At 37.3% G+C, this 26281-nt stretch overlaps 2 protein-coding genes across 2 annotated transcripts in view; both read left to right on the top strand.

Moving 5' to 3' along the window:
* The first annotated feature begins 3961 nt into the window (after positions 1–3961).
* On the top strand, positions 3962–6331 carry LOC102225481 (cytokine-like protein 1). Its single transcript, XM_005808785.3, has 4 exons — positions 3962–4173; positions 4292–4336; positions 4586–4732; positions 6131–6331. Exons 1-4 carry the CDS (start codon positions 4021–4023, stop codon positions 6188–6190), a joined length of 405 nt encoding a protein of 134 aa, XP_005808842.2. The 5' UTR covers positions 3962–4020; the 3' UTR covers positions 6191–6331.
* Positions 6332–10437: 4106 nt separating this feature from the next.
* Positions 10438–26281, top strand: part of LOC102225744 (serine/threonine-protein kinase 10-like) — a 39050-nt gene continuing 23206 nt past the window's right edge. The window contains exons 1-2 of the mRNA XM_005808786.2: positions 10438–10932; positions 23378–23542. Of these exons, the coding sequence (XP_005808843.1) occupies positions 10792–10932; positions 23378–23542 (306 nt within the window). The 5' untranslated portion in view covers positions 10438–10791. The remainder of the gene's footprint in view (positions 10933–23377; positions 23543–26281) is intronic.

Below are 26281 nucleotides of genomic sequence, written 5' to 3'. Positions count from 1 at the left end.
GCTCCAAACACATCAACATGACAGGAACCCCCAATGTGCTTCTTCACAAATGTTATGTAAATTTCACCTAGTGATGATGTAACATGTCATTCTGAAAATGCCACAATTCATCACCTAAAATAAATGTGACATGACCTTATGAAAAATTGTTTACATCAATAAATAAGTTCTGGGTTGTATTTAGATCTGGTTTTAAGAATGTAAATCACTAATTTATATTGTTTATAAAGACAGGAACCCTAAAATCAAAACATTGTTCCAGTTTATGTGGAGCAACGCATGTCGATGATCCCTTTAGAACAGCGCCCCCTACAGCAAATACCGGGTTGCCACCTCGCACATGTACTCTGCTGAAAGTCCAATTTTTTTGTAATGTGATGAAAAATCTTGCTATTGTAAAATCCCGTAAATTTAAACTCGGCAGTAAAACTATTTATGCAGGAAAAACAACAATCCAATGCAACTCTATACAGTTATTCTATGTTTCAAATCATTTTCCATATATAATATAGAATCTAGAGTTTTTATTGTGTGAACCTACATCTGATGCTGTTGTTTCAGCTGAATTTCCCCTTTGTGGGGCAATAAAGGATATTTCTATTTTTTCTTTATTCCAAAATAAAGACAGGTTTTTTTTTTTGATTGAACTGTGATCCCTGAGTCAATACTTTGTGGAACCATCTTTTGGAGCAGCTTTAAGTATTTTGGGGTATGTCTCTTTCTCCATTCACCTTCTATAACGCAAGCTGAAGATTTACATCTGGACTTTGACTTGTCTGATGTAACAGATGGATATGTGTCGATGAACCCTTTCTCTGTAGCTCATTAGGTTTAGACTCATTGTTCTGTTCCATATTTGCCTTTCATTTCTGTGGTGTAGGGAAGCAAATTCTTTCCAGGATCATCCACCACTGTTTGCAGCACAAGAACATATAATCTGATTACAACTTGTGCAAGGTTGTCACTGATGTTTGATACATATGGGAATCCTGCATGAATCTCTCGGCTTTTACATGCACACCACACGTCTACAAGGACTGCAAAAATTAGTGCAATGACCCAGAAATAAAATAATTTAATCTCAAAACATTGCAGATGTTCCTGTCACTTCATCATTCTGGATGCTTGAATTTGAAAATAAAATTGGTACCATGACAAACCTTTTCATCACTTTGATTAATAATTATCATACCACTAAGAAGATGGTCATAGAGCATGGAAATATCATTGCTAAATGGTCTGTTGATCCATATTTGTGAAAAAATAAAATAAAACAGGACAGAAACATCTCAGCAAAAGTAAAATGTCTCGTCCTGACAGAACAGAAAACTTGAAAATCCTCATTTTTCATTAAATTATTATAGACAAGCATCTGTGGAAAGATGTTTGAAAGTAGCTTTAGTTTTGTTGCACATAAAGTATTGCACATGAGTCAAATAGGTTCAGTTTTAGTCTCATCTGATCTTCTGCTGCATCAGTAATATACTGTAGTATCCCAATTAAATGCAAGTTTGTGGTTTTGACATAATGTTTGAAATATCAAACGACATGAATATTTTTGCATTGCCATGCTTCTACTGTATACCTTTGAAACCAGAACTTTTCTTTGCCGCATCATAATTTGCCAGGTTTTGGGCCAGTTGTTTAGCCCACCATCATCCATTAACTTGTGCTGCCATTAACTACAAAACACATCCATCCATTGAAAGGACTGCGCACTCACCTCGGTCCCCTGTTAATTCTGTGGGCCAAGGTCAGAAGGAGAATGGCTGAGTGGTGGGACTGGGGGATGAATTATGCTGACGGTGCACACTGCTCATTTTTCTCCCCTTCTTGCTGTTCAGTCAAGCCAAAGCACACTGTGTGTGTATGCGCATAAGAGTGTGTATCATCCATCTTCATACAATGAACATCTCAGCATGCTATGAAAAGTGACAAGCATCAGTCAAAACCATGCCAATCCCTTATTGGGATTTGGCAGCATCAGTAGGTGTGCTGGTCTTTTGGATGGGATGAGTGATGACTGTGTCATGTTACACCTGCACACAGAGAAAAGACAGATACTTACCATGCAGGAGGCCTCAGCCTGTCCCACTGCTGTCCTGTTTAGTAAGTACATGAAATTATTTTGACCTGCAAAGTGAACTATTGGTTTATCAGATTTAGTTGTTTTATTTTGGGCAACAACTTTTAACTACAAAAGGAAGCTGTACAGGAAAGTTTCTTGAAAATCAGCCCCACCTAGTGGTTGAAGGTCAGAACAAAGTGTCTAAGATAACAGCAGTACAGTCTGGGTTTTATAGAGCCTTGAGAATATCAGCCTATATTGTTAGAAAGGACTGGTGTTGTTATTTCATTTTTTTTTTTTTTTTTTTTTTTTTTTTTTTTTTTTGTAACCCCTCCAGGGGGTCTTTTTGTGGGCTCTAGTGTCCCTTTTCATGAAGTAGGCTGACAGGAAAGGGGGAGGGAGAGGGGGGAAGACATGCGGTAAATGTCGCCGGGTCCGGGAGTCGAACCCGCGACAGCCGCGTCGAGGACTTGAGGCCTCCAAATGTGGGTCGCGCTAACCCCTACGCCACCACGGCACGCCCGTTATTTCATTTTAAATTTTAGATAATGCAAATGCAGTCATGATAAACACAAAGTATATTTTAACAATTATACCAGAATATACAGTACAGACCAAAGGTTTGGACACAGCTCTGTGTCCAAACCTTTGGTCTGTACTGTATATTGAAAGCAATTGGGGTTTTGCATGGCTCTAAAATAAATTAGAGAAAAAAATATTTTGAGATTTTATTATTAAAGATTAATCCAAATTTTGCAAATGGGAAAATGTACCTCTAAAATTCTTTGTAGCTTCACCTCCAAAGCACAACAGGCATAACGATATGAATTTTCTAAACTCTGCTCAGTGAGTTTTATTCATGTAGCATATTGCAATAAACAAATGTAAAATATTTTCAAAACTATCATTCACATTTCTTAATACCACTTTGCACTTAGGTCTTGAGACTGTTGATGTTAGCTGGTGTTATGTTTGGAGACATAAGATAACATTCTTCACTGACGCATTTGATGTAGTAAATATAATAGACATTATGATTCATGATACAAAACGGATACAAAACAGTTTGATTTTAGTGCCAAATTACAACAGATGTAATCTAAAGGCAATTTTACAAGACTGATCCAATTATTATCCAACTAAGACTCTGTCCAAATTTAGCTTAAATTGTTTGAATTCCAGTACAATAAAATCATATTTATTATACATTGTACAATCAAATGAAGTTCATTATATAATGCTTATATAAGCATTATTATATAAGCTGCCATCCAGATGGCAGCTTATTGGTAAAAGTCTCTTAAGATGGTCTGACTGAGTCAACTTGTTGACTTGATGTTGACTCAAGCATGTGGTGATCCAGGGAAGGAACCACTTCCTTAAACCGCTGCAAAACCTGGCGCAGTATGACTGAACCGTCTGCAGTATAAGAGGAGGCAGAACAAACCCCAGCAGCAGTGGACCAACAAGACTTTTCATGACTTTATCTGTTTATGTCAAAAAGCAAAGCAGTGTGCATGACATCAGTTATTTTTATACTAGTTTCCTTTATAAAATGCTCACAAAAATCATGTGAAAAATAATGTATAAACAGTATATCAAATTGTGATGAGAAGAATTTTAACAAAAGAATACTTACTTTGTTTTGACTGTAGCAGCATTTTGAAGTGGGTTTCCCCTAATTGTGACAATTACAGTTTACAGTTTATCTATAGTTAAAGTCTCTTCCGTTGCCAAAAAGCTGGTTTAAAAATATCTCACTGAGATTCTCCAAGCCAAAATAAGCGCTTTCTCATCTTCCACAAAGGATCTTCAAATGCCATACAATTGCATAATATATTTTGGAGAAAACAAAGAGGGTGTGTTAAAATGTGTCTGCCAGCATACGTGGCTAAATATATGCAGACAGAATCAGAAAGGAACTCAGTCATCACAGCAGGTTTCTGTGCATCATGTCGATCTTGAAAAAGGTGTTGCTTCTTTTATCCGTGGTACCGATGGCCCTGAGCTACCCTTTCTTCCCACCAACCTGCTACTCCAAGGCTCTCAACATGGCACGGGAGCTCACCCAGATGGCAGCTGATTTGAGGATTGGCTATGAAACCGTAAGTTAGACGCTGGGATTTTTTACCAGTCTTTGATTTTTGATCCGCGAGAGACAGATTTTTCTTTTGTTAATTTATTTCTTAACTTCATAACTGGATTTTTTTTATTTTCCACCAGGGTCACTGTATGGCGCATATGCCAGAACTCTACCTTGATATACATGTAAGTATGATTTACAAATTCTGTAAAATGTCATTTAAAATTCAACATTTCAAAATGTGCTCAAACCCAAAATCAAGGTCTTTAGAACCTTTATTCTAAGTTTATTGCAAACTTAGAATAAAGTTTGGGATTATCACCCAAACTTTATTCTAAGTTCCCTGGTTGTTTCTACACTTCTGTTGTGTTTTGACTGCAAACCTCAGGTCCTTCAAATCACATATGGGAAATCTTAATTGTTACTCATGACAGAATGCCTGTGTGATGTACAAAATGAGGGACTACATCTCCCTGGTGGAAGACCTGAGACTGCGGCGCTGTGGTTACACCAGAGAAGTGAGGAAGCTGGAAGTCACTCTGCGGCAGCTCTTCATCGTCATGGGAGAGAAATGCCATGGGGTAAGAAAGGCCACAGTCCTTTAGTGGGCATAAACTGTAACAGCCATAATGTTGAATTTAGACATTACTGATTCTGTCCACAGATGCATCTTATTTAACTAAAGTTTACATTATGATAGATCCCCTGTGACTGACTGGCGTCCTGTCCAGGGTGACCCCGCCTCTTGCCCGAAACGTTTGCTGGAGATAGGCACCAGCATCCCTCCCCGACCCCGCTAGGGACAAGAGTGTTAGAAAATGGATGGATGAATATACTATGATACATGATAGATTGTCATTGACATTAAATAATGAATAATAAAATAACATTTAATTTACGCATCAGATGCCTAATTCCTTTAAATCCAAAAACGAGCCTCTACAGGCTTGTTTTTGGAATTAAATTTTGTTTTACAATATAAAAGCAAAACCAACTGAATGATTGTTTTTTAGGTGATAAACTATATATAACAAGTGTTTGACTGACTTGAATGAAAAGTCTGGCTTAAAGTAGTATTTCAATCAGGTTTTCTTCAAAGCCAAGTAGTCAGGAAGCTTGTTATTTTATTTTGAAAGTTCAGTCTCTTCTAATCATTCTAAGCCATAACTCACCCCATTTTTTGCATGATTGCCATTAACTACCTGAGAAATGAGTCTGTCTCCACAAGTAATATAACTGCATAAAATTGGAGCTGAACTGCTTATTTAATTTTGCAAAGTAAAATGAGACCCAATAAAAATGACCCTTATCAATCTAAGCTACAGCTTAATACACTTGAATAAAATGTGAAGGACAGCCTAATGGCAAATATGAACACCAAACACAGTTACAGGGCATTCCTGCAGGAATGATGGCTAAAATATTAGCAGGAATAAGGTAATACTCTAACTGTGCAAACCAAAATAAGACATTCTGGTTCATTTTGTTGACCAAAAATAACAGCACATTTTTGAATATCTGTTTACCAACAATCCCAGTCACTGCAGCGTGACTTGACACAAAATGGAAAAAAAAGTCTGCAGTTTAGTGGGTCACTCAGTGAGTGCTCTGACCGGATTAGGCACGATTTATGATGCAGATTATGAGAACTGTGCTGTCCTGTGAGGACGTTTGATCCCACTCACGTGATGAGGAGAGTCACACACATCTAGGTCTGCAGACGGTGTCCTAGTCTGAGCAGACTAGGCCATGGTGTGGAAAAGGGTTTGCAGTAATTGAGGTAAATCACAGAAATACAGTAAATGGAGTGTAAGAGTCAAAGTGTCTCCAGGGACGTTGACTAGAACCTTATATCAATGTATTATTATATTGAATATCATTGTTTTAATACATATAAATACACTACTGAAAGCTTATTATGACCCCACAATTGCCATTAATTAATATTTATATGTCATACCTCTTATGTGTTTTAACAGGACCTGGTGTTTACTATCTATGACTGTGCTGCGCTGGAGCGTCCAAACAATCAATACTGAAATTCCACCGTTCTTGTCTGTCCAAAGAGAACTTAAAGAAGTGGAAAAGTCAAAGTTTTTATGTATTTCTTTTTACATTGTGTTACATTACACAACACGTGATTTCTTTCAAGGAATTGTTATAAAACTGTGTTGATTTCACATAAAAAGTGTAATGTTTCTTACTGTTACAATATAACATAAAGCTAACAAAGATTATTTAAATGTTCTTTTTGCAGTGCCTTGTAAAAGTATCAGTTTTCTTTTACACTTTTTGCATTTTGTCACTTGCAACATTTAACCTCAATGTATGGTTTTCAATATGTTTTTTTCACAATGAAAATCTAAAAATTGCATTTACATCCAGCATTTCTCTGATCTTCTGTTCAATAACTCAACAACTTCAGTTCCATCAGATAGTGTAAAAAGCTAGTGTTCATCAGTTTTCATCTCATTTATTTGATATTTATTTGTTTCGAGGATAACCCTTTGGAACACAGCATCTCATTTTCAAGGGGATCATTGAGACATAATGGTATATAGTAAGTCTGAATGGATATGTAGGGTCATTATTCTGCTTAAAAGCACATGTTTACTCTCAGGAATGGCCCTAATTTAGTTCAAGTTAATGCTGACCAGCTTTTCTGTCCCTGCTGAAGAAAACATTTACACATTGTGATGCAACCATTATCATGTTGGACTGTGTCCAGGGTTGTTTAGATCTCCCCACGAGACAAAGAAGAGCACAGTGGGAAATAGCCTATTTAGCACAACTTCTGAAGGACCTACATTTGTGCTCTCAACATTTCTCTCCAGGAGACTTTGAATCATTTGTAGGAGCAAAACTGATGACGACTCTGACAGGTGATCGTTACTTTAGCAAGCTAAAACCAAATTATGTGGCAACAGTTTTTGTCCACAAAGCGCTTATACCCAACTAACAAGAATGCATTGAAGCGTAAATAACATGACAACGTCCATGTGACAATATTTAATCAAAATTTATGTATATAAAAAACAGTCTATGGTATTATTGCTGTATTATTTTTACATCTAAAATAAATATTTTAAAAATAAAATCTACTGTTACAACTAATTGTGGATTCCCCTAAAGCAGGGACATTGTTTTATAAGTTAGCCAGGCTTCAGGTTTTTCCAAAACTGTATCTCTGCATTCGATGGTCTTCAGATGTTCTTTAACAGCACAGCTGTGGGTGGACTGGATTTGCTAATGAGATGACCTAGCAATTCAGATGAAAAAATAGTTGCACTTGTTTTGATTTTGCAATATCAAATAACGGGGATGAGTAAAAATACTTTTTTTTTCACGTTTTTAGATTTAATTTGAAAAAATTAAAAAGGAAAAAAGGAAAGAAAACCTCACATCCTTTTCTTTCCACTTCACAGCTGTTGGTCTATTAAATAAAACCTCCTGAAAAATACAGCCAGATTATGACTATAACTTGACACAATTTGAAAAAGTGATACTACCTAATACATCTACAATGCATTATTATTACAGTTTCTATAATAATTTGTATCAATGTAAGAGAATGAGAGTTTCTGGGAAAAGAATAAAGTTACGTTTTTCATGTCTTTTCCTTTTTCTTTCCTTTTTTAGTTTTAAATCACCACAACACCTGCCAGAATTTGAAAATGCTATGCGGCATTTATGAATATTTCATGACTTTTTTGGCTGTGAATTAATCAGAGCTATTAAGGTAAAAAAAAATCCCTGAAGATGCTTTTAGGAAGTGAAAAATCTCCAGGTTATTTGATGGCACCTGGGAGGCTGAGCTGATGTCACAGAAGCTGAACAAAGTAAACATGTGGGCATCAGTGGCAAGAGATCAGTGTGGGCAGAGTAGTGGAAACCTCTGAGGGCCGACTGAACCTGCATGAGCTTGTCTCTTTACTCCAGGCTATTGTCTCCAGAGCAGTGCAGATGAGATGAGGACATATGATCGTGTTCTGTGAACTTTATACAAACTCAAAGCATCAGCTTGAAGAGTGAAATGAAACCATGTCTGATTAAAGTGAACCACTAGAGGCGCTGTTTGTACTCAACAAATGGAATTACGATTCTTAAACCATTCCAAATGCTTAGAACACAAAGGAAAAACATAAGATGGAGAATAAAATCTTTCCCTTTTTAGGAACATCCATAACAATATGACAGATAATGTAACTCTTAATAGCAAAAAGCTTCCAAAGAATCACGAGTAACCTAAGCTCTTAATACCTTAAATAACCTACAGTCTGAACCTGCTGCCTTTTATCTGATTCTAATGTTTAGGAACCCAACAAGTAAAGATTAAACTGATAGTCCTTTAATTTCATGGTATGATATTTGATTCTTTTAACAGGTTTTAGTTAGAATAATTGTATATTGAAGTATCCTCAAAACATGGAAGTACTTCAGAGAAAGCAAGTGTGTTCTTAGATAACACAAATATGCTTTTATCATAAAGGAAGTATATTCTCCTTTTTTTTAAATAAAGAAAAAACTATCTCTCATCAGGATAATTATGAGATAAAATGTAATATGCATAATTGTGTCTACTGACTTGGTTGCAAGTCACCAAGCCTTCTCTTAAAGAGGACAAAACAGACTGACAGACTCTGGGACATGTTGCTCAGATGGACAGCAGAAACAGACAACAAAAATGGAAAAGCTCCATGAAGCCATCATATTGTTTGAGTGATGCCATAGTTTCATAATTTGTGTGTCCAAGATCTCCATCATTCATTGCTAATATGCCTGCTATCATAACAGCAAGGAATATTTTAATAGTTATTTTCATTTAATTGTCTAATTAATTTCATTTGGAGAGATGATTTCTCTCATTATTCACAAAAAGCTTTTAGATCAAATACACTGCTTGGGTGTTAAAGTCTGATGAAACCAAGTTTTTAGTTAGTATGAGACCATGTTTGTCAAAGAGATTAGGCTCACACATATGTGAAAATTATAAAGGAGAAGCCTTGTGCTGATGGCATCATGTTTGTAATGTATTCTCCTGACTTTAGTTAAAAGCAGCTCTGCATCTGAACACCATAGGAAGATAAAAATAAGTTTCATCTTCCTATGGTAGTAGCTCTATACATTTTCATACTATAGAGCTATGAAAAAGTACAGAATACCTCTTTTTTGTTGTCATGCTTTAATTAAATTTTAGTATCAGACAAAGACAGTCTGAGTAAATACAAGATGCACTATTCAAATGAGGATTTTATTTATTAAGGGAAAGCGGTATCCAAATGTGTGAAAAAGCAATCTCCCCCATGGCTAAATCATGAATTAACTGGGATTACTGGGATAGTGTTAAATCTTCCCAGGTGTGGCTGCTCTATCAAAATGTTTGAGTTTGCATTGAAAACTCAACTCAACCAGAAGGTTACAGGAGAACTCTGAACAAACCTAAAGCACCACAGCCTCACTAAATACAGCTAAGGGTGATTCAAAAACAAGACAGTACTGAGTTAATGGATTTAAAAATGCTGTAATGTTTCAAAAGCTTAGAAAATATGTCTTTTTTTAGTTCATGCTTACAGTTTAATTTTCATCTACATTTGTCCTTTTACATACTTCTGATTTAGGCTACGCTCACTGACTTCTTTTTTATTTTTTTCAGTCACTTTGGGTGAAAATATTTACAGTGCAGGTGGAGCAAACGATACAGCAAATACCCAAATATGCCAGTAATGACGTTAAATTAAAATACACAGCGTGTTATTAAACTACATACATACAAGAAAATGTGGACGCTTGTTACGTGGAAAGCTCCACCAGATGGAGCTGTGCTACCATGTGGAAGGAAAAAGCAAGTTTTCTGACCTGCAGCAGTGTGAAAAGAGAAGTGATGAGAAACTAGATCAAGAAATCTAAGTGTTGACTCAAACATAAGCGTATTCTGCCAATTTGACTCATTTCTTATCTTTGAGTACAAAATCTAAATTTGAGTTTTTGGGCTATAGTAGTGATGTGATATATACATAACATAAGCCTATGTATTTGTATTATGAAACAGAAGCGCGTTGTCCATTAATTAGTAGATAAATAAACACGTGGATAGCTGTCAAACAGAGTTTCAGGCATTAACGGGGACGGCTGCGTGCGCCAACCCGGATATGAAGTTTTTTTGCACCATCTATGCCACACAGAGGACGGATTGAAGAACTACATTTCCATGACGCCACAGAAAGAGAGGGCTGTTGCGCAATAAGGTGGGGCTTCGTCTCCCAGTTTGAATCAACAAGTTGCCCAGAAAGCTAAACACGCACAGTTAGACAGAGAACCCATCAGCGTGTCCACCGCTGCAGCGGCAGGTGGTCACTGCGTGCCCCGTTCTTTGCAGTTTGTAAGGCGGATTATTGACATGTTTTCTCCTTAGACCTCGCAGATCCTCGGGAGTAAAATGGATGGAGCAGAATAAGTTCTTGAAAAAGCACTCAGTTCTTTTTACTTCTTCTTAAGAAGGCGAAAAGTGAAGACAACTTTTTTTGCGTGTTGGCGTGCGTAATGCTCTCCGTGTAGAGATCGTTGTCACGTAACGTATTCTTTGATTCATTCTTTTATCATTTAAATTTTATTTTTTTCAAGAAGCGTCACACTGCTAATTATGGCATTCGCAAAGTTTAGTAAAATTATCCTAAAGAAGAAACTCAAACAGTATGAGCACGTCAGCCGAGACGTGAACCCTAATGACATATGGGAGATAGTTGGAGAGCTGGGAGACGGCGCGTTTGGGAAGGTTTACAAGGTAAGACCCATTTAAACCACCTGATTGCTGTTCCCTTTGTTCTGTTCTGGGTTTAGTGTTTTCTTTTTATAGCCTATCAATCACGTTTTAAGTTTAACTTATGTTTCAACAGAGAAAATTATGTAAGATGTAACATCATTGATCACATTTATTTTTAAGTTGTTTCTGGGGTGTGGTGGACTACTCCCTGTGAGATGCTTCGCCCTTCAAACTTTTTTTTTTTCTTTTTGTAAATGATAGCTATGGAAAGTATGTTGTTAGTCAGGTAGTCACGCTCAGCTTTTAAGTAGCTCTGTCCACATGAACACTACTTCACAATATCATTTTAAAACTTTATTTATTTAAACACTTTAATTACACAAATAACGCTTGTACTATACAGATTCATTACATACAGAGTGATATATTTTAAGTGTTTATATCTGTTTAGTTTGATTATTGTGAATAACAACTCATTAAAGTTTAAGTAGAACATTGCATTAGATCAAAAAAGGTGTGAATGCATGGGAGGCTGCTAATTTAATATTTTTCCAAGCATGTGGGCCACAAAAGCAAAAGGTAACTGTTGAAGAGCTGGTTTGTTCAGAGTGCTGTATAGTAATGGAAGGTTGGGTGGAAGGAAACGTACAATAAAGGAGTTTTGGGGGAGATTCAGAAAGACATGTCTTCATCTGTTGCATTCTTTTTATCAAGCCCACTCCTGTAGAGACAAGAAATGTCAGCAGTGTCTTACTGTGCAAGGAAGGAAATGAGCAAAATCATTCACATTAGCCAAAAGTCTTAGCAAATTTGACATTTTATTTTAAAATCAGTTTCAGTTTGAATGACAAGTAGAGTAGCACCAAATTCAAGTTGCTTGAGGTCTAGTGTGAAATTCAGCTCATGATTTGGGGCGCCATCATCACTACTGGTGTGTGTCCACTGTGTTTTGTTAAGTTTAAACTCTGCACTGCTCCTGCACCAGGCACTTCATCTTCCCTTCTGCTGACTAACCTCATGGATTCATTGATTGGACTTTTTTTCTGCAGGCACTTGGCACCAACCCACACTGCAAAAATTGTAAATACCTGCTTTAATGACCATGGTATCACTATGCTTGACTGGCCAGCAAACATGCCAAGTGCTAGCACTGCAGATAAGTTGAAGGCTGCTTATTAAATCAACCTGGGTTTCCTGTAACACCTCAGCAGGGCCACAGGCTGTGTTTGGGTTTTTATTAATTGCAATCTTTAATTATGAAAACAAACGAATAAGTGCTTCAAGTGTATCATTGTGTTTTTAATCAGTCTGTATACCAGGGGGCTTTTTTAATCTACCTACTGAAATTCATCACTTGTATTGGCACCTGTATTCATCCTTTCTACATTCAGTCTTTTCTGTGGTTCCACAGTACAGGTCAGCCTAACCGGCCAGTGAAAGCCCTTTTCATTAGTTCTGTGCCGCCTTCCAGACCTCAGCAACTGGCAGAGTTTTGGCTTGGAAAACTTATTTAATCTTGACCTGCTGGCATGTCAGTTCGCCTCTGTGAAACAGGGCACAGGCCCTCTGTGTCTGCACAGCCCAGCGGAGCACAGTGAATGCCTTTGACACAGCAGAGGCTGCGTTGGAGGAATTCTGCAATGACTAGAAAAGGCGCTTTTTTGTCAGAAAGGAAACACTGCGTGGACATTCAGTTTTTGCTGTATAGGGCGTATGAATTGGAGAAGGTGTGAGGAAGTTAACTGTTCTAAAGTTTACTATTTTTTATTAAAACCCTTTAGACACACAAGAACTGGCTTTAGGGTGACATTTGTTTGAGAAAACTCTGATGACAAACCATTTTAAGACTTTAGAGTTTGGTGTACAAGCTAAGAGCAATTCTTCAGTTTTCAGTGCTAAAACTTACAAAAAGTTCACAAACCCACTCAAGGAAGAGTAAAGTACCACAGTGAAATCCAATCTCTCTCTTATATGTTTATCTTTCTCCATTCAAATTACAATCCTATTCTTTGGCTTCTGTTTGCTATCCTTCTGTGGGTTTCCACGACAACATCTTCACACCTGCAGCTGTCAGAGGGTTAGGAGGCAGAGTCACTGAGCAGATGATGACCAGAGAAGGAAGTTGTGGGACAGTTTGTCGTCACAGGGACTGATAACTTCCTGTTGCTGCTCCCAAATCTCAGAATTATCGGGTCATGTGTGGGAGGGGAAGGCCTCAATTGGTGAATTGCATATGTTTTCCATTAAACACTGTGATGGAGGAAGACTGGGTGACAGGGTTGAGGACTGGTTTTCTCAGACTGTCGGGGGTGGAAGTTAGTTGTGAATGTGTGACCTGTGCTGCTGAAGACAGAGATCTTTTCTGTCACTGAAACCAAGCAGACATGTTTAACAGCATAATGTGGTTGAGAGTATAGAATCGCCTCGACAAAGATTCTTTAAAAGTTATTGTCACAACTGGAAAAACAAGAACCAACTTGCTAAAGAGGAAAGTTAGGTTAAATATGGATACAAGTTTTTGATTGTGTAAAGGTCTGCTCTGCCAATAGTAAATTGATTCTAATTTCCCTGTAAGAACAAAATATTTTTTTTACTAAAATTGACCATTTCCATGTCTTTAGAACAAAAGTTAATAATAAAAAAAACACATATCCTCACAAAGAGCTCAGAGTTATAGTGAAGAGTGTAAAATCATCCCAGAAATATCTGTACAAATGAAACTATTGGTAGCTAAAAATAGTTATAATACATCTCATTTACTTGTTTCAAAATAAAAATACAGCTTGTCAGATAATGAAATAAAACATGGCGTCATGATTATTGTATGAAAATTAATCATGACTATAAATAGCATCATGGTTTTATTTAAATGTGTTTAAGAAATATGCAGAAAGTGTTGCTGCAGGTCATTCACTGTTAGTTAACCTTGCAGTAAAAACTGAGTATGTATTAAATATTAGCAAAATGGGAAAACTGCCTATTATTAAGTATAATCAAACAGAAATTTCTATGCAGACCAAGCACTCAAAGATGAGTAATATTTGTGAGAAATGTTGTTTTGACAGTGTTGTCAAGTATAAACTTGTGATTATGATGATAGAAACAGAAATGAGTTAAATAGAAAAATTTAAATAGGGTTTAAAAAAAATAATTGCAACATTTAACATTCGGTTACTCCTCAGTTTCAGAAATATTCCTGAGCATCTGAGACTGTGTTCAAAATTTTGAGTCTTAATATTGCAATTATCCCAAATGATTATTAGTAATTTCATTTAAAAGGGAATTACTAGCAAATCTTATCATGGTAATCATCAAAACCAATAATTATTTCAGCCATGTAGTTTAAGATCATTTCAAAATAGCAACTTAATATTTGAGAAAACAGATTCAAATCCCAAATCATTCATTCATTGTAACTACTAAGAACCCTGAAGCAGACTTTATGCCATTTTTGATTCTTAATAATTTATATTGGGATATGATATAAATGATCCCAATGTGTCCCAATATAACTGGGACACACAGAGACGTGACTCTGTGTTGCACTGCAGCTGAATAAAATTTTTACTATCAATTCAAATACAAACACCAGATGTTTAGAGTTGTCACTGAATATTAATATTTAGTATCTTAGCAAAAGGTGTGATTTGCATGCTTAGCATTGCTAACTGGACCCTCAACTTAGCTGAGACTCTCAAAGAATTGCCGATATTTCCTGTTCTTATGTGACCCAAGACAAAAGTGGGAATCCCCAAAAGGATAAAAATGAGGAACTTTGCTGCAGTAATTTTCTAGTATTTACTTAATTCTCACTCCTTGTTTAGAAGTATCAGCCTAAAGTAAAAGTTAACATTCCATCAAAGACAAAACTGTTTCAGTTCAAGAAACGTTTTCACACCGTTAGCACTTTAGCTGACTTCATTTCCAAACACTCAAATGATATGGAAAATTTCCAACTGAGTCATTTTTCCTCTGCAGCAACTTCTGCACTGAAGGTTATCAATGTCAGTATGACCTGGTAGTTCTTAGGTATGGTGTGTTCTCTTTGTCCAGCACCATGGAAAGCTGTAGGTTAATGCAAGTGGAAGCTGCAAAATGACCTTTAACAACTTAAATATCTTAGAGTTGTGAAACTAATAGAAGACAAACACTTCTAACCGCAGTATTTTCAGTCATTAGTGTAATGATGCTACTTTGTTTCCACAGCAGAGAAACATTACTGAAGTTTGCTTTTATCTGTTGAAATGTGATGAAAAATCAACTACAATCCCCACTGTGGGCTGATGTCTAGCTTGCTTGGGATGTATCTCTTTCTAGCCTGTGCTTTTTGGAACACATAGTTCTCACACCTAAAAGGGAACGTTTTCTTTTGAGTATGCTTTCTTGAGTTATTTTGTGTACGTCTGTCAAAAATTATCTATTTTTCCCCCCCCAATTCTTTGATGCAATGATCACCTTTTCTTCCTTATAGTTCCTGTTACTACAAGAATATGTTTATTTTAAATCCATCCATCCATCCATCTTCTTCCGCTTATCCGAGGTCGGGTCGCGGGGGTAGCAGCTTCAGAAGGGAGGCCCAGACTTCCCTATTTTAAATGTATCTTAATTTAAAGATACATTTTTAATGTATCTTCACATAAGTAACACCAGCAGAATTAGATAGTGAACATCATGTCTTATGTATTTGACACATTGGAAATATTATTTGCATACCCAACAAATAAGATGGTAATAAGTCAAGCATGAAACAGAGGAGTTGTACTTTTCTTCTCACTAATTAATGAGCCACATGCCGCTGAGCACACTACCCTGCTGCTGCTGCTGCTGCTGCTGCTGCTGGTGAAACGTATCCATAGACACACCTGCAGGATGTCAGGATACGTTCTTGTCAAATTCCCACTGATCCTCTTGTTTGGACGAGTAAGAACAGAGCGGGCCAAATCTGAGCTTTAACTATGTTTCTGGTGTCTACAAGTTGGCACTAAAAAGTTAGACTCTAATAATTTAGATGAAAATATTCATTGCTTAAGAAAACTCAGTTTCAAGGCAAAAATGAAACTTGTATATGTCGTGTTAAAGTATTGTTGGTTGATGGGGATAAAACATCATATGGACATTGCTACAGAAAAAATACAGTCATGATTTTATCATATTTCCCCTTTGTAAAAAAGAAACCACTTTTAAAGATTGTTACAGAATTTCAAACTGTTTTTTTATGAAAAGGTGGCAAAATACACATTCCACTTCAGTTTGTTGCGTTTGGGCCTGAAGAAAAAGGAAGAAGATCCACCTACCTCAGATACTGTGTTCTCAATGCTAACCACACTAATCACAAATGCTAAATCATGAGCAAGAACAAACAGAATCTGCAGCTGCATCACCATTTTCCTTTCTTTGGAATAATAAAATAACTCTTTTCTCTTTTTCTGTCAAAGCCTCTTTTGACAGGAAGACTAAAAAACCAAGTTTGCTGTTCTTGCATTTTGGATGTTCCTGCATTTTAAAGAGGAATCTGTATTAGTAGACCAATAATATTCCAGACACATCCAAGTGACCACAAAATCCATTAATGAATCTCTTGAATCATTATATAGATCTCTCTTATATTAAAGACAGTTTTTTTAGAAGAGGAATGAAATTGTCATCGCTATGATTGTTGGCTACTCTTCAAATGTTTCATTTTTGTCATGTGTATATTGTAGGGAACCTGGACGTCCTCAAGACATTATGGGTTTGTTAACTTTGTTAATCTTTCTGTTACAGACGGTTCTACATAAACAAATTTAAAAACATGGATGTTTTCTGATAGATCTGCTGTAGAATGAAAGAGAAACCGAACTGAGTGAGTGGGGGGTCGGAGGGTTTGGGGGGAGTCAGATTTTGACATCCTCTTTGTGTGAAGCTTGTGATGCGTTAGAACATGGCAGTACCTTTTCAGTGGTTGTGAGGGTCTTCATTTCTGTTTGAAAGTTTAGGCTTCCCCTGGTCTAATCTCAGTGGAGCAGCTGAACTTCGACAGACTGATAAGAGCCAAGCTGTGTGGGTGGGGTGTCAACATGATGGAAGCCCCCATCAGCCATGTGATCACATTATTAAGGTGCTTAGAAAGCAACTTTCCATCTACATCTGGTATTTTAATCATGTCGCTAGGAAGCTGTAGGTTCAAGACAGTTGGAGGATTAGCTCCATATCAGCTTCAACACAACTTGTTTTTGTTCCAACATATTTTTTCATTCTTTTCACCCCACGTTGTCGTCATGCCAGTTTCCTGTCAGATGATTTAACTGAATAATCTTGCTTTACCTGTCTGAGCTTGAGGTTTTGTTAAACGCTCTATGTATGAGCTTGTAATTACTCCAGTGTTTCGCTCTTTACGTGGGCTGTGAGCAGGAAGTGTTGCTCATCTGTCATGAGATTTATGGTTTTAGAACCCCACGGTGTGATGACAGATTAAAATATAGCTGCAGTTTCCTTTAAGCTAGTGAGCAAAGTATCATCGTTCATGCGTTGTTGACCTGATTTCTTTTGTTTTTGTAACTTGCTGCATCAAGGCTCACTGTGGGGCATTTCTCTACACTGATCAAAACTTTCACATCCTAAAGGCAGATTGCTTCATTTCAGGATGTGTTTTTTGGTCTAGGCCTGAGCCTAACAATGTGACATGCTTCACGCCCAGGACGTCTGTGAAAGCAAAAAATATGTGTTCAGATGTAGTCAGCAGCTTGAGTAAGAGAGGAAGAAGAAATATGCGAAACTGTTTTTGTACGCTTTAAGCAGTAAGAGTGACATTTTCTCAAAGAGCCGTAGCAACAGGGCTGAGTGTGTTTTTTAAGGTTGGGGTTAGCTGTGAGATCAGGCATTAAGATTGTGTTTCCTCTTACTGCTCAAGGTGAAAGTTAAGTGGCGGTTTGAATGTCTTGAAGTAATATTTGTTTTCTGTAAAGTACTTCTTGAGTAAAACAACCTGTATTTAATTCAAGTTTAGATATACAATACCCCTTTGACAAATAAATAAAAAAGCAAACAAATTTAATATTTTAGCACAGCAGTACAACATTTACAAAGGAACCATCAGAAAAATCCATCTATTAATTTGATTGTGTTTATCAGGAAGATTGTATTTCATTTAAACCCACTAGTGCCTTTAAAATTGTGAAGCTTAACAACTTCCTGTAAATAAATATTACTGAAACATGTTTGTAATGTAATCTTTTAAAGTTGCTCTGCGTTGCTAAGAGCTCTACTAATATAACTTATCAAAGACCAATTTTTCTTAGATAGATGAGAATAAGTCACGTTAAGTCAGGAAATAGCAACAAATGTATGGTAATTTGCCTTTTCTTGCCCATAGCTGCAGTCAGAGCAATATTATCGTAGCATGACATGGTGAGTGTCTGCTCAGTCTCCCCCTGCTTGGCAAAACCAGCGTTCATAACGAAGTAAAGTGTGAAACTCAAACGTAATCTGAGAAGTGAATGTAAGCAATGAAAACACCAACACATTGGGGAGTCTTTTAAGATCACAATTACATTTGCTGTCTGAGTTTCCGAACACATATTTATTTTTAAAATTTTCACAAATCTGTTTTAATGTATATGTTTACTCAGTAAGTCCTGAACTACATGAATGGTTTCTGCCTTAAAGTGTCGTTTGCATGTGTGGATATTTGGTATATAGGAGATATTAAGTCACTAAACTGGTAGAACTCTTGTGTGTATCAGACCAAAATCTCACATTAACCAGAATAATAGAATTTCTCGTGTTACAGTTTTTTAGGATGCCATGAAGTGAGTTTTAAAGATAACATTTTTTTCTACTAACTAGAACAAATTTTATTTGTGTTCTTGTTTTACTGCTGTCCTGCTCCACAGAGTCTGTTTCAAGAATCTTCTCTAAATTAAAGCAGCTAACTCATATTTGAAGAATTGAAGAATGCAGCAGAAGAGACAGTTTTTTAAACTTTATCAGCAGGAGTGTTTCCTGCTCCTGCTGGGACGCGGTGGTGGGAAAGCTTGCTTACAGCCAAAATGTAACTTTTGTTCACACTTATTGTAAAGTATTGTGGTTTCTTCTTTCCAGGGGTCATAAGGGGTTAAAATAGTCAGGAGTTTCTGAAAACTGTCAGCAGGTGATTGTCCAGCTTGGAGAAAGCTGAAAATTAAAGTGTTTTTTATATTATTTTGTTTAACTCTACAACCTCCCTGCTGAAGGGATCCTGAAGCATTACTATGAACATTAACTGATCACCTTCATTACAAACCTCGAGATACATAGAAAAAAACTCATCCTGGACTTTGTATTCTTGTACAAATATGGCATTTGACACAGTTGTAACAGACTGAGACAAGTAGCTACCTCTTTAAATAAACAGGTACTCTATATCCAGGTCAGTCATTTAACATTGTTACTCTTTTGAAAGCGAGGGCTTTACCTTTATGGATACCTGGTGTCAGAGGTGATAGAGGCACTAAGCTACATTCCTTCTTTCAAAAATGTGGTGAGAGCCTCCAGGGGAGGGGCAGTTAACAGGTTTATAAAGGGGCAAAGGTCTAACTTGCTCACGTTATAATCCCTGAAGGAAGCTGTGTGTTTTGTTCAAAGCATAACTCGGCAAACTGGCTGAAAATACATATCAGCATGCGAAATGCTTGTATAACCTGGAAGGGATTGAACTTTGTGTGTTCTCTTTCTTGGTGTTAGGCTGTGTTGGGGTCAGTGGACACTTTGATTTGTCTCTTTAGACGTTTATATGGACAAAGATTTCATTAGAAGGTTTATATGAGAAGCTGGTGGTTCAACTATGTCACTTTTGTACATTTTGGGTCAGGAATGTTTGAAGCCTCAACTGGAGACTCATCCATCCATCTGCTTTCAACACCTCCACAGTTTTTATCAATGACTCTGCTGACAGGCTCAAGTGTTGACGCTGTTTCTCAGCTTGATTCATTTAAAAGGAGCATGCCTGACTGAATACAAAGAGTGTAAACAGATGGCAGACATGGAGTGTATGAGTCTGAGTTGGTCATTAAATGCAGTACATTTGTCTACTGACACATGGACCAGCATCACCTGCTTTTACAGCCCACCTTTTTCATTTCAGTGGGCAGGTAGTGAAAAGAGACAGTTGCATTTAAATGATAATAATATAATCAGCGGGGATGAACAAAACTTTGCTGTGGGCTGATGTTGTGCTGCAAAGGCATAAAATAAGAAATCCATCCATTTTCTGTACACCTATCTCCAGCTAACGTTCTGGGCGAGAGGCGGGGTCACCCTGGACAGGTCGCCAGTCTGTCGCATAAAATAAGAGATTAGAATTTTAAATGGAGTTTTTTCTCCATGTCTGGAGATAACTCCAGACATGGAGATAATCAGAAAACAGATGACTAATCTTTAAACTTATGACGCAGAAGGCTTCAATCCTTGATGCACTAAATGGTTAATCAGAAATCCAAATTATCCTTTTTTTGTCTTTGAGTAATATAACTTGGAGCAAGTTATTAAATGGCCTTATTTTCCCTGATTTATTGTTGCTTAACTGCAGAAGAGAAAAGAAAGCATATTTTTGGCCCAAAGCCAGCATCTAGAATGTTATTTCTCAACCAAAAGACGAACACAAGTGGCAGATGAGATCCTGAATGATTGGCATGTGGAGTTTCATTGTGTTAAAGCAGCATTTTGTGTCATTGTCATGTCCTTCTGTGAAACGAACTGCATTCTGCACATATTAAAACAGCAGCTCTCTGTCGCAAGACCATTGGTGTTAAACTGGTCTGCCTGCAGTCCAGACGTTTTAATCTCTAAAACATTTGGTGGCTTTAAGAGTAATTTTAAATCAACAACTAGAATTGTTGATCAAAATTTAGAAAGGCCACAAATGATCTGATAACCAAAACAAATCTTTTCTTATGGCAGTTTGCAAAAAACCCCAACTTACAGTAAGTCAGTTAGATGAGAAAGAAGAGTAAGAAGAAGGTCCATTGAGAAACCCTGGAAACTGGTTTCAAACAAAGCCAGTGATTGTTGTTGTAGGAGTGAAGAGTCTGTGGGTTTGAAACGGGACTGTTGTTTTCTCTTGGGATGCCTGCAAGCAGCTACACTATACAGTCAGCTGGAGTTCTGCTTCCTCAGGGCTGTTCATCTTAAATAACTTACCTTCATCCTTCTTCAACAGTTTGGAATCTACAGTTCATATCCTTTTTATTGCTCTGCACTTAATGAACAAGCATCAAGTCACTTGTGCATTGACGTCAGAAACTCAGGAGGTCCCTTTTGAGATGCACTGAGGTGTTTAAGCGTTCCTTCCTCTCTCTGAGTGTTACCACTTGCTAAGGCTCACATACAAACATGCATCTTTATGTTTTATACTCAAGGGGCCCGTTTGACGTCACACATTCCCCTGAGCTACCTTCACACAAGAGGTTGTGAATCTGCTTCTCAACCTCTTTGCTCCGACTCCCCTTCAGTCACCAGAAGGCTAGAGGCACATTCCTCAGCCTTATTACCACTGAGATGTGAACATGTGTGTGCTGAGGTTCTTTTGAACATGTGTCTAGGAGTTAAGCAACAGTCTTCTCTGATTTGGGAATAAAAAGTTGTAAACTTCCATAAGTTAAAGGATCTTTGCTTTGTTAATTCTGAAAATTTCCCTGGAGTCTGGTAGCAGCTGAGTTCTGGACCTTCTTTTTCACCGGATGGACATCAGAACTGTCTGGTCCTGCTGATATACCCGTGCAGTTTGCTTAGGCTCACTGTGTAGAAGCAGAGCTGCGATATTAGCAGTGCAATGAAAGTGTCACCGTCTCTTTGTTTGCTGTTGAGGTCTGACCAACTGACTGATGGTTTAGGTTGGACTGCCATCCTGTTGACTCACTCTGCGGGTTCCTCTCTGATGAGGAGGTGCTGAATGGCTTCTCTGGAACATTCGCTTACTAGACTTTTGTGCACAACTCGCGTGCACTGGAAGTCATGGCACAACATGAAGAGTGTGTGTTGCTGAGAGTCTGTTTGTTCAGATGTTTTCCCACAGACCCTGCGAAGCATGAAGGCATTAAGCCACGCCAGACTGTTTAGTCTGTGGAATTCCTACAGCTCTGTGATTGGACATTTGTACCCAGAAACCTGCATTATTAAATTTTTATAGTTTCTGTCAACACCAATAAACTTGCTTCCAAATAGTTGAATTATTCTTTTGGCAGTGAAAAGAATAATGAACATATATATATATATTTTTATAAAGCTTCATTGATAAGAATTTATTTGCAAATTTTTGTTTGGAATTTATCAAAGCTTTAACAATTCAGTTCATTCAGATTCTCTTTTGAAAACTATAACAAGACGAGATGAGAATTGTGTTTAAAATATCTTCTAGTCTTTTTGGGACAAGTGGTCATTGTTATTTAAATTATGAGCAGAAGTGATGTCATTTTTGCAAGAGCGCTTCTCAGTTTTAAACAAATACATTATTGAAGAGCTGACTATTTATACCCGCTTAAACTTATGTACAAATTATCTGTAATTAATAGACAATATAGATCCTTAGCGTAACCCTGAGATTTCTAAATGACTGACATTCCAAATCCGTTGTGTTTAACAAATGAGAAGTTGGAAGCCCAAAAGGAAAAACAAAGCGCCTTCATTTTACTTAGTTTAGACTTCCTGTTACCTGCTAGTGCTGAAAATGATTCCATTCCTATTTTTCTGTTCCACATATATTTCTTCTTTGGCTTTTTAATGGTCGTAGATGCCAACAACAAAGTTGCAGTTCTAAACATAGAGTTCTAACTGCAGAATCACAATAGCCCGTCTGTCCTTAACATCCCAGCCTGCATTCACAACATACTGTCCTTCACATGATGTTCATCTCGGTTCATTCTGTATGTGTGAGTCACTGATTTATCTGCTTATGTTTACCAAGAACTACTGGTATGCCTTTTATTTTTTGTTTTTGTTTTTATGGTTCCTCTCTCTGTGTTTCCTTGAGAAATGTGGTGCGTCTTTAAATGTTAATCCACATTTTAATTGCTGTTTGGTGAAACTCGATTTATTCTTTCCTTTGGGTGCCAGAGGAATTAGAAGCAGGTCAATGAGTTTGTTATTCTGTAAAAAAAATCATATTTCTGTTTGGGGTTTTTTTCTGATGTGTTGAAATGTTGATAATACTATTCATATGATTTTTGATATTTCATTTCTTTGATTTGCATCATAAACATATGTTCACTTTTAGTCACAGCCACACCCTGAAACCTCCATAATTTGATGTTTTCTGTGGAAATGTAAGAAAAGTGACTCAATTGCAGACATCTGAAATTCTTGATCTCACATAATTAACTGAGTGGAAGAAAAGGTATAGTTGATTTTCAACAAGAACTGTCGTAAGTGAATCGACTGAAGTGCAATAATTCTGCTTAAAAGGTCTGAAGTGACTTGTGCTCATTGAAATGAATGTTTTGTCTGTTTTTTGCAGGCCTGTAACAAGGAGACTGGGGTTCTGGCTGCAGCCAAAGTGATTGAGACAAAATGTGAGGAGGAGCTGGAAGACTACATGGTGGAGATTGACATCCTGGCTAAATGTGACCACCGCTACATCGTCAAGCTCCTCGATGCGTTTTACTATGAGAACAAACTCTGGGTATGTTGACATTTCATCTGTTTTGTAATGTTGCTCCTCTGGGATCTACTGTTTGAAACACTCCAATCGTTTATCTGAGAAGTGCCTCTATAGTAGTGCTTTGGAAAATAGGAGGATTATTCATGAAGTTGATCACAAGAGCTTTTCTTACTCATTTTCTCTTATTTGCAATAACTATTTTGAAAAAAATGTTGGATGCTTTAAATAATTGTTGAAAAAGCTCTCTATGCAGCTCGTTGTGAAACTATTCCTATCACTCAACTTTGTTTTGTTTTTTACATAAGAAAATCTGAAAAGTACGAGACCTAATGGTGGAGTTGGTGAGTTCAGGGTGATGTGCTGTGTGTTCTTACGCCTTTAGTTTAACAATGATTTTCTTTCATAATAGCCATATTTTTGCAGCAGATGTGTAATAGTTGTCCCGTCAAAATATTCTCCCACTTTACCTGTGGATCCCTCCAGCTCCTCCAGAGTAACCCTAGACCTCTTCTCTGATAAATTATGTATCCAACTGACTTTTAAATTTTGGGGAGCATCCATCACTTGTTAGGTTTGCAGAAATACTGTAGTCTTTTCATTTTCAGATGATTGATTGAAAACTGCTTCAGGAGATTTTCCAAACCTTGGTTGTTTTTCTCTAACATATGTTGGAGTTCTGTCCATGGTCATAATGATTTCAATGTTCTCTAATAAATCTTTGAGCCCTTCACAGGACACCCAGATTCATACTGAGAATAAACACAGGTAGACTTTGTTGACTTATTAGGCAACTTCTGAAGGCAACTGGTTGTGCTGGATTTTAACTGGGGGTGTCAGATTACAGGTGCTGAATAGATACTGCACCATACTTGTAATTGTTGCTCTTTCACATAAAATCACAATCTCAAAGGAAGCTTTGTTTTTTTTTTGCTGCTTCACCTCACCTTGAGTCCATTTCTGTCTAAACACAATATGAAAAGTTGAAATTATGATTTGGAGTTGCAGTCCATCCCCAGGGTAACGTAATGTTTCAGAGATGACCCCATCCTCACCCTGATGTTACTGCAAGAAAGATTAATTTCACTCAAGTGTTTTCTGCTCTTCAGTCTTTCCTTATCTCCACACTCAAGAATCTTATCTCCACACTCAAGAAACCGTTCTTGTAATCCTTCCACTGGCCAAAACAAATAATGGTGACCTCATGTTGGGACACAACCTTGCTTTATCTGAAGAACTGCATTACAGGGTCAAGTCTAAAGATAGAAATGAGCAGAATTTCCTTTTTTGGAGGAACCAAATGAACAAAAAAAAGTATTTTCCACTGAAGCATTAAACATTTCGCTAAACGCAGTAATGGTGCGATAGTCATTGACGAGTTTTCATAGATGCAACACAAAAAAGGTTGTGTGTGATTCTATATTCAGTGATTTTATCATTTGAAGTTTTAAGTAAAATAAATGTTGAGATGCGTTTCCATGTAGATGACAGAGTACCCAGGTCTTTGAGTCCGCATAATTGAAATTAAACTTTCAGCTTATCTCATTTAATAAAGCTGCACGGTGGGTACTGCCCTGCAGTCACTGTGCCTGAGAAGCCATGGAGGCTCATTTCAACCCGACCTGAGATCTGCAGCAATGCAGAACACAAACACCTTTTCAGATCACACAGCTCCCTATTTTGCAACCTTATAATTATTGTGCTGTTGCATTTTCTCACATAGAAAAGTCAGAGATGGCTGCTTCTGTGTTTTTTAATTCAGATGTTCTGCACATTCTGATGCAGAACATCAGAATGTGGGTCATGCAGACCTACATCCATCCCGATGTCGATCATTTGAGCTGTCAGCAGATGAACCATAATTACATTTTAAGATCAAAATTCCCGCATGTAAATATGTTCTGAGTTTGGCTGACCTGATTTTCATAATTTATTGTTGTTGATAACTAGAAGAGAAGTGGTGAAATTTACAATAGTTTCCTTTCGAAGGCACATTTACTATATAATAAATGACAGTCATTTTTAGAGGAAATTTTGGGAGAAAAAACATTTCCTTTTCACAGCGGATTCACAGTAATGACAAAGTTGTTGCGAACATACTCTGGAATCATTTCTGAATACTGAAGAGAACCCCTCAAAAACTTTTAGGTCAAATTTCAAAGCCACACAAATGAAACGCCTTTCAATGCCGATCTGGATGTTAGACACGACCTGAGCTGTACCTCTGCATGCAGCTGCATTGAGTTTTGGTCATAGCTGAAATTCCAGAGTATTGAACATAAACCCTCCCCATCAGATAGTTTATGCTGGTATGTCGGATATACAAACATCACCTTTTTGTTGCATTTAAACCACACACTTCCTGTGGGTTTGCATGTCTGCATTAGAGTTGCAGCTTTTGCTTCACTGCCTTGTTTCTAAGTTGTTTTCAGATACCAACACGACTTAGTAAAAGTTTGACAACTTATTATGATCTGTGAAAATGTTAATTTTGAGTTGAGGCCTTAGTAACCCTGCAGCTCGGTGTGCTGGGCAGGGTACACTGCTGGACTTTAATAGGAGGAGAAAAAGCTGTTTGTTCTACTTCAGGAAACAATCTGATATTGAAGAAAGCGAAGTGGCGCTCCCCAACAGTGCGAGACAAATAAGGCCTTTAACATGGTGCTGATATCAGCAAGCATAGAAGAATGAACAGAGAGAGGAGGAGGACGGAGGAGAAGAGCAGGACAGTGGAAAAGGTAGAGAACAACGGCAGAACCACAA

Source organism: Xiphophorus maculatus, chromosome 11 (assembly GCF_002775205.1).
Source record: "Xiphophorus maculatus strain JP 163 A chromosome 11, X_maculatus-5.0-male, whole genome shotgun sequence".
Taxonomy (NCBI): Eukaryota; Metazoa; Chordata; class Actinopteri; order Cyprinodontiformes; family Poeciliidae; genus Xiphophorus; species Xiphophorus maculatus.
This window is presented reverse-complemented; position numbering and strand designations above follow the sequence as displayed.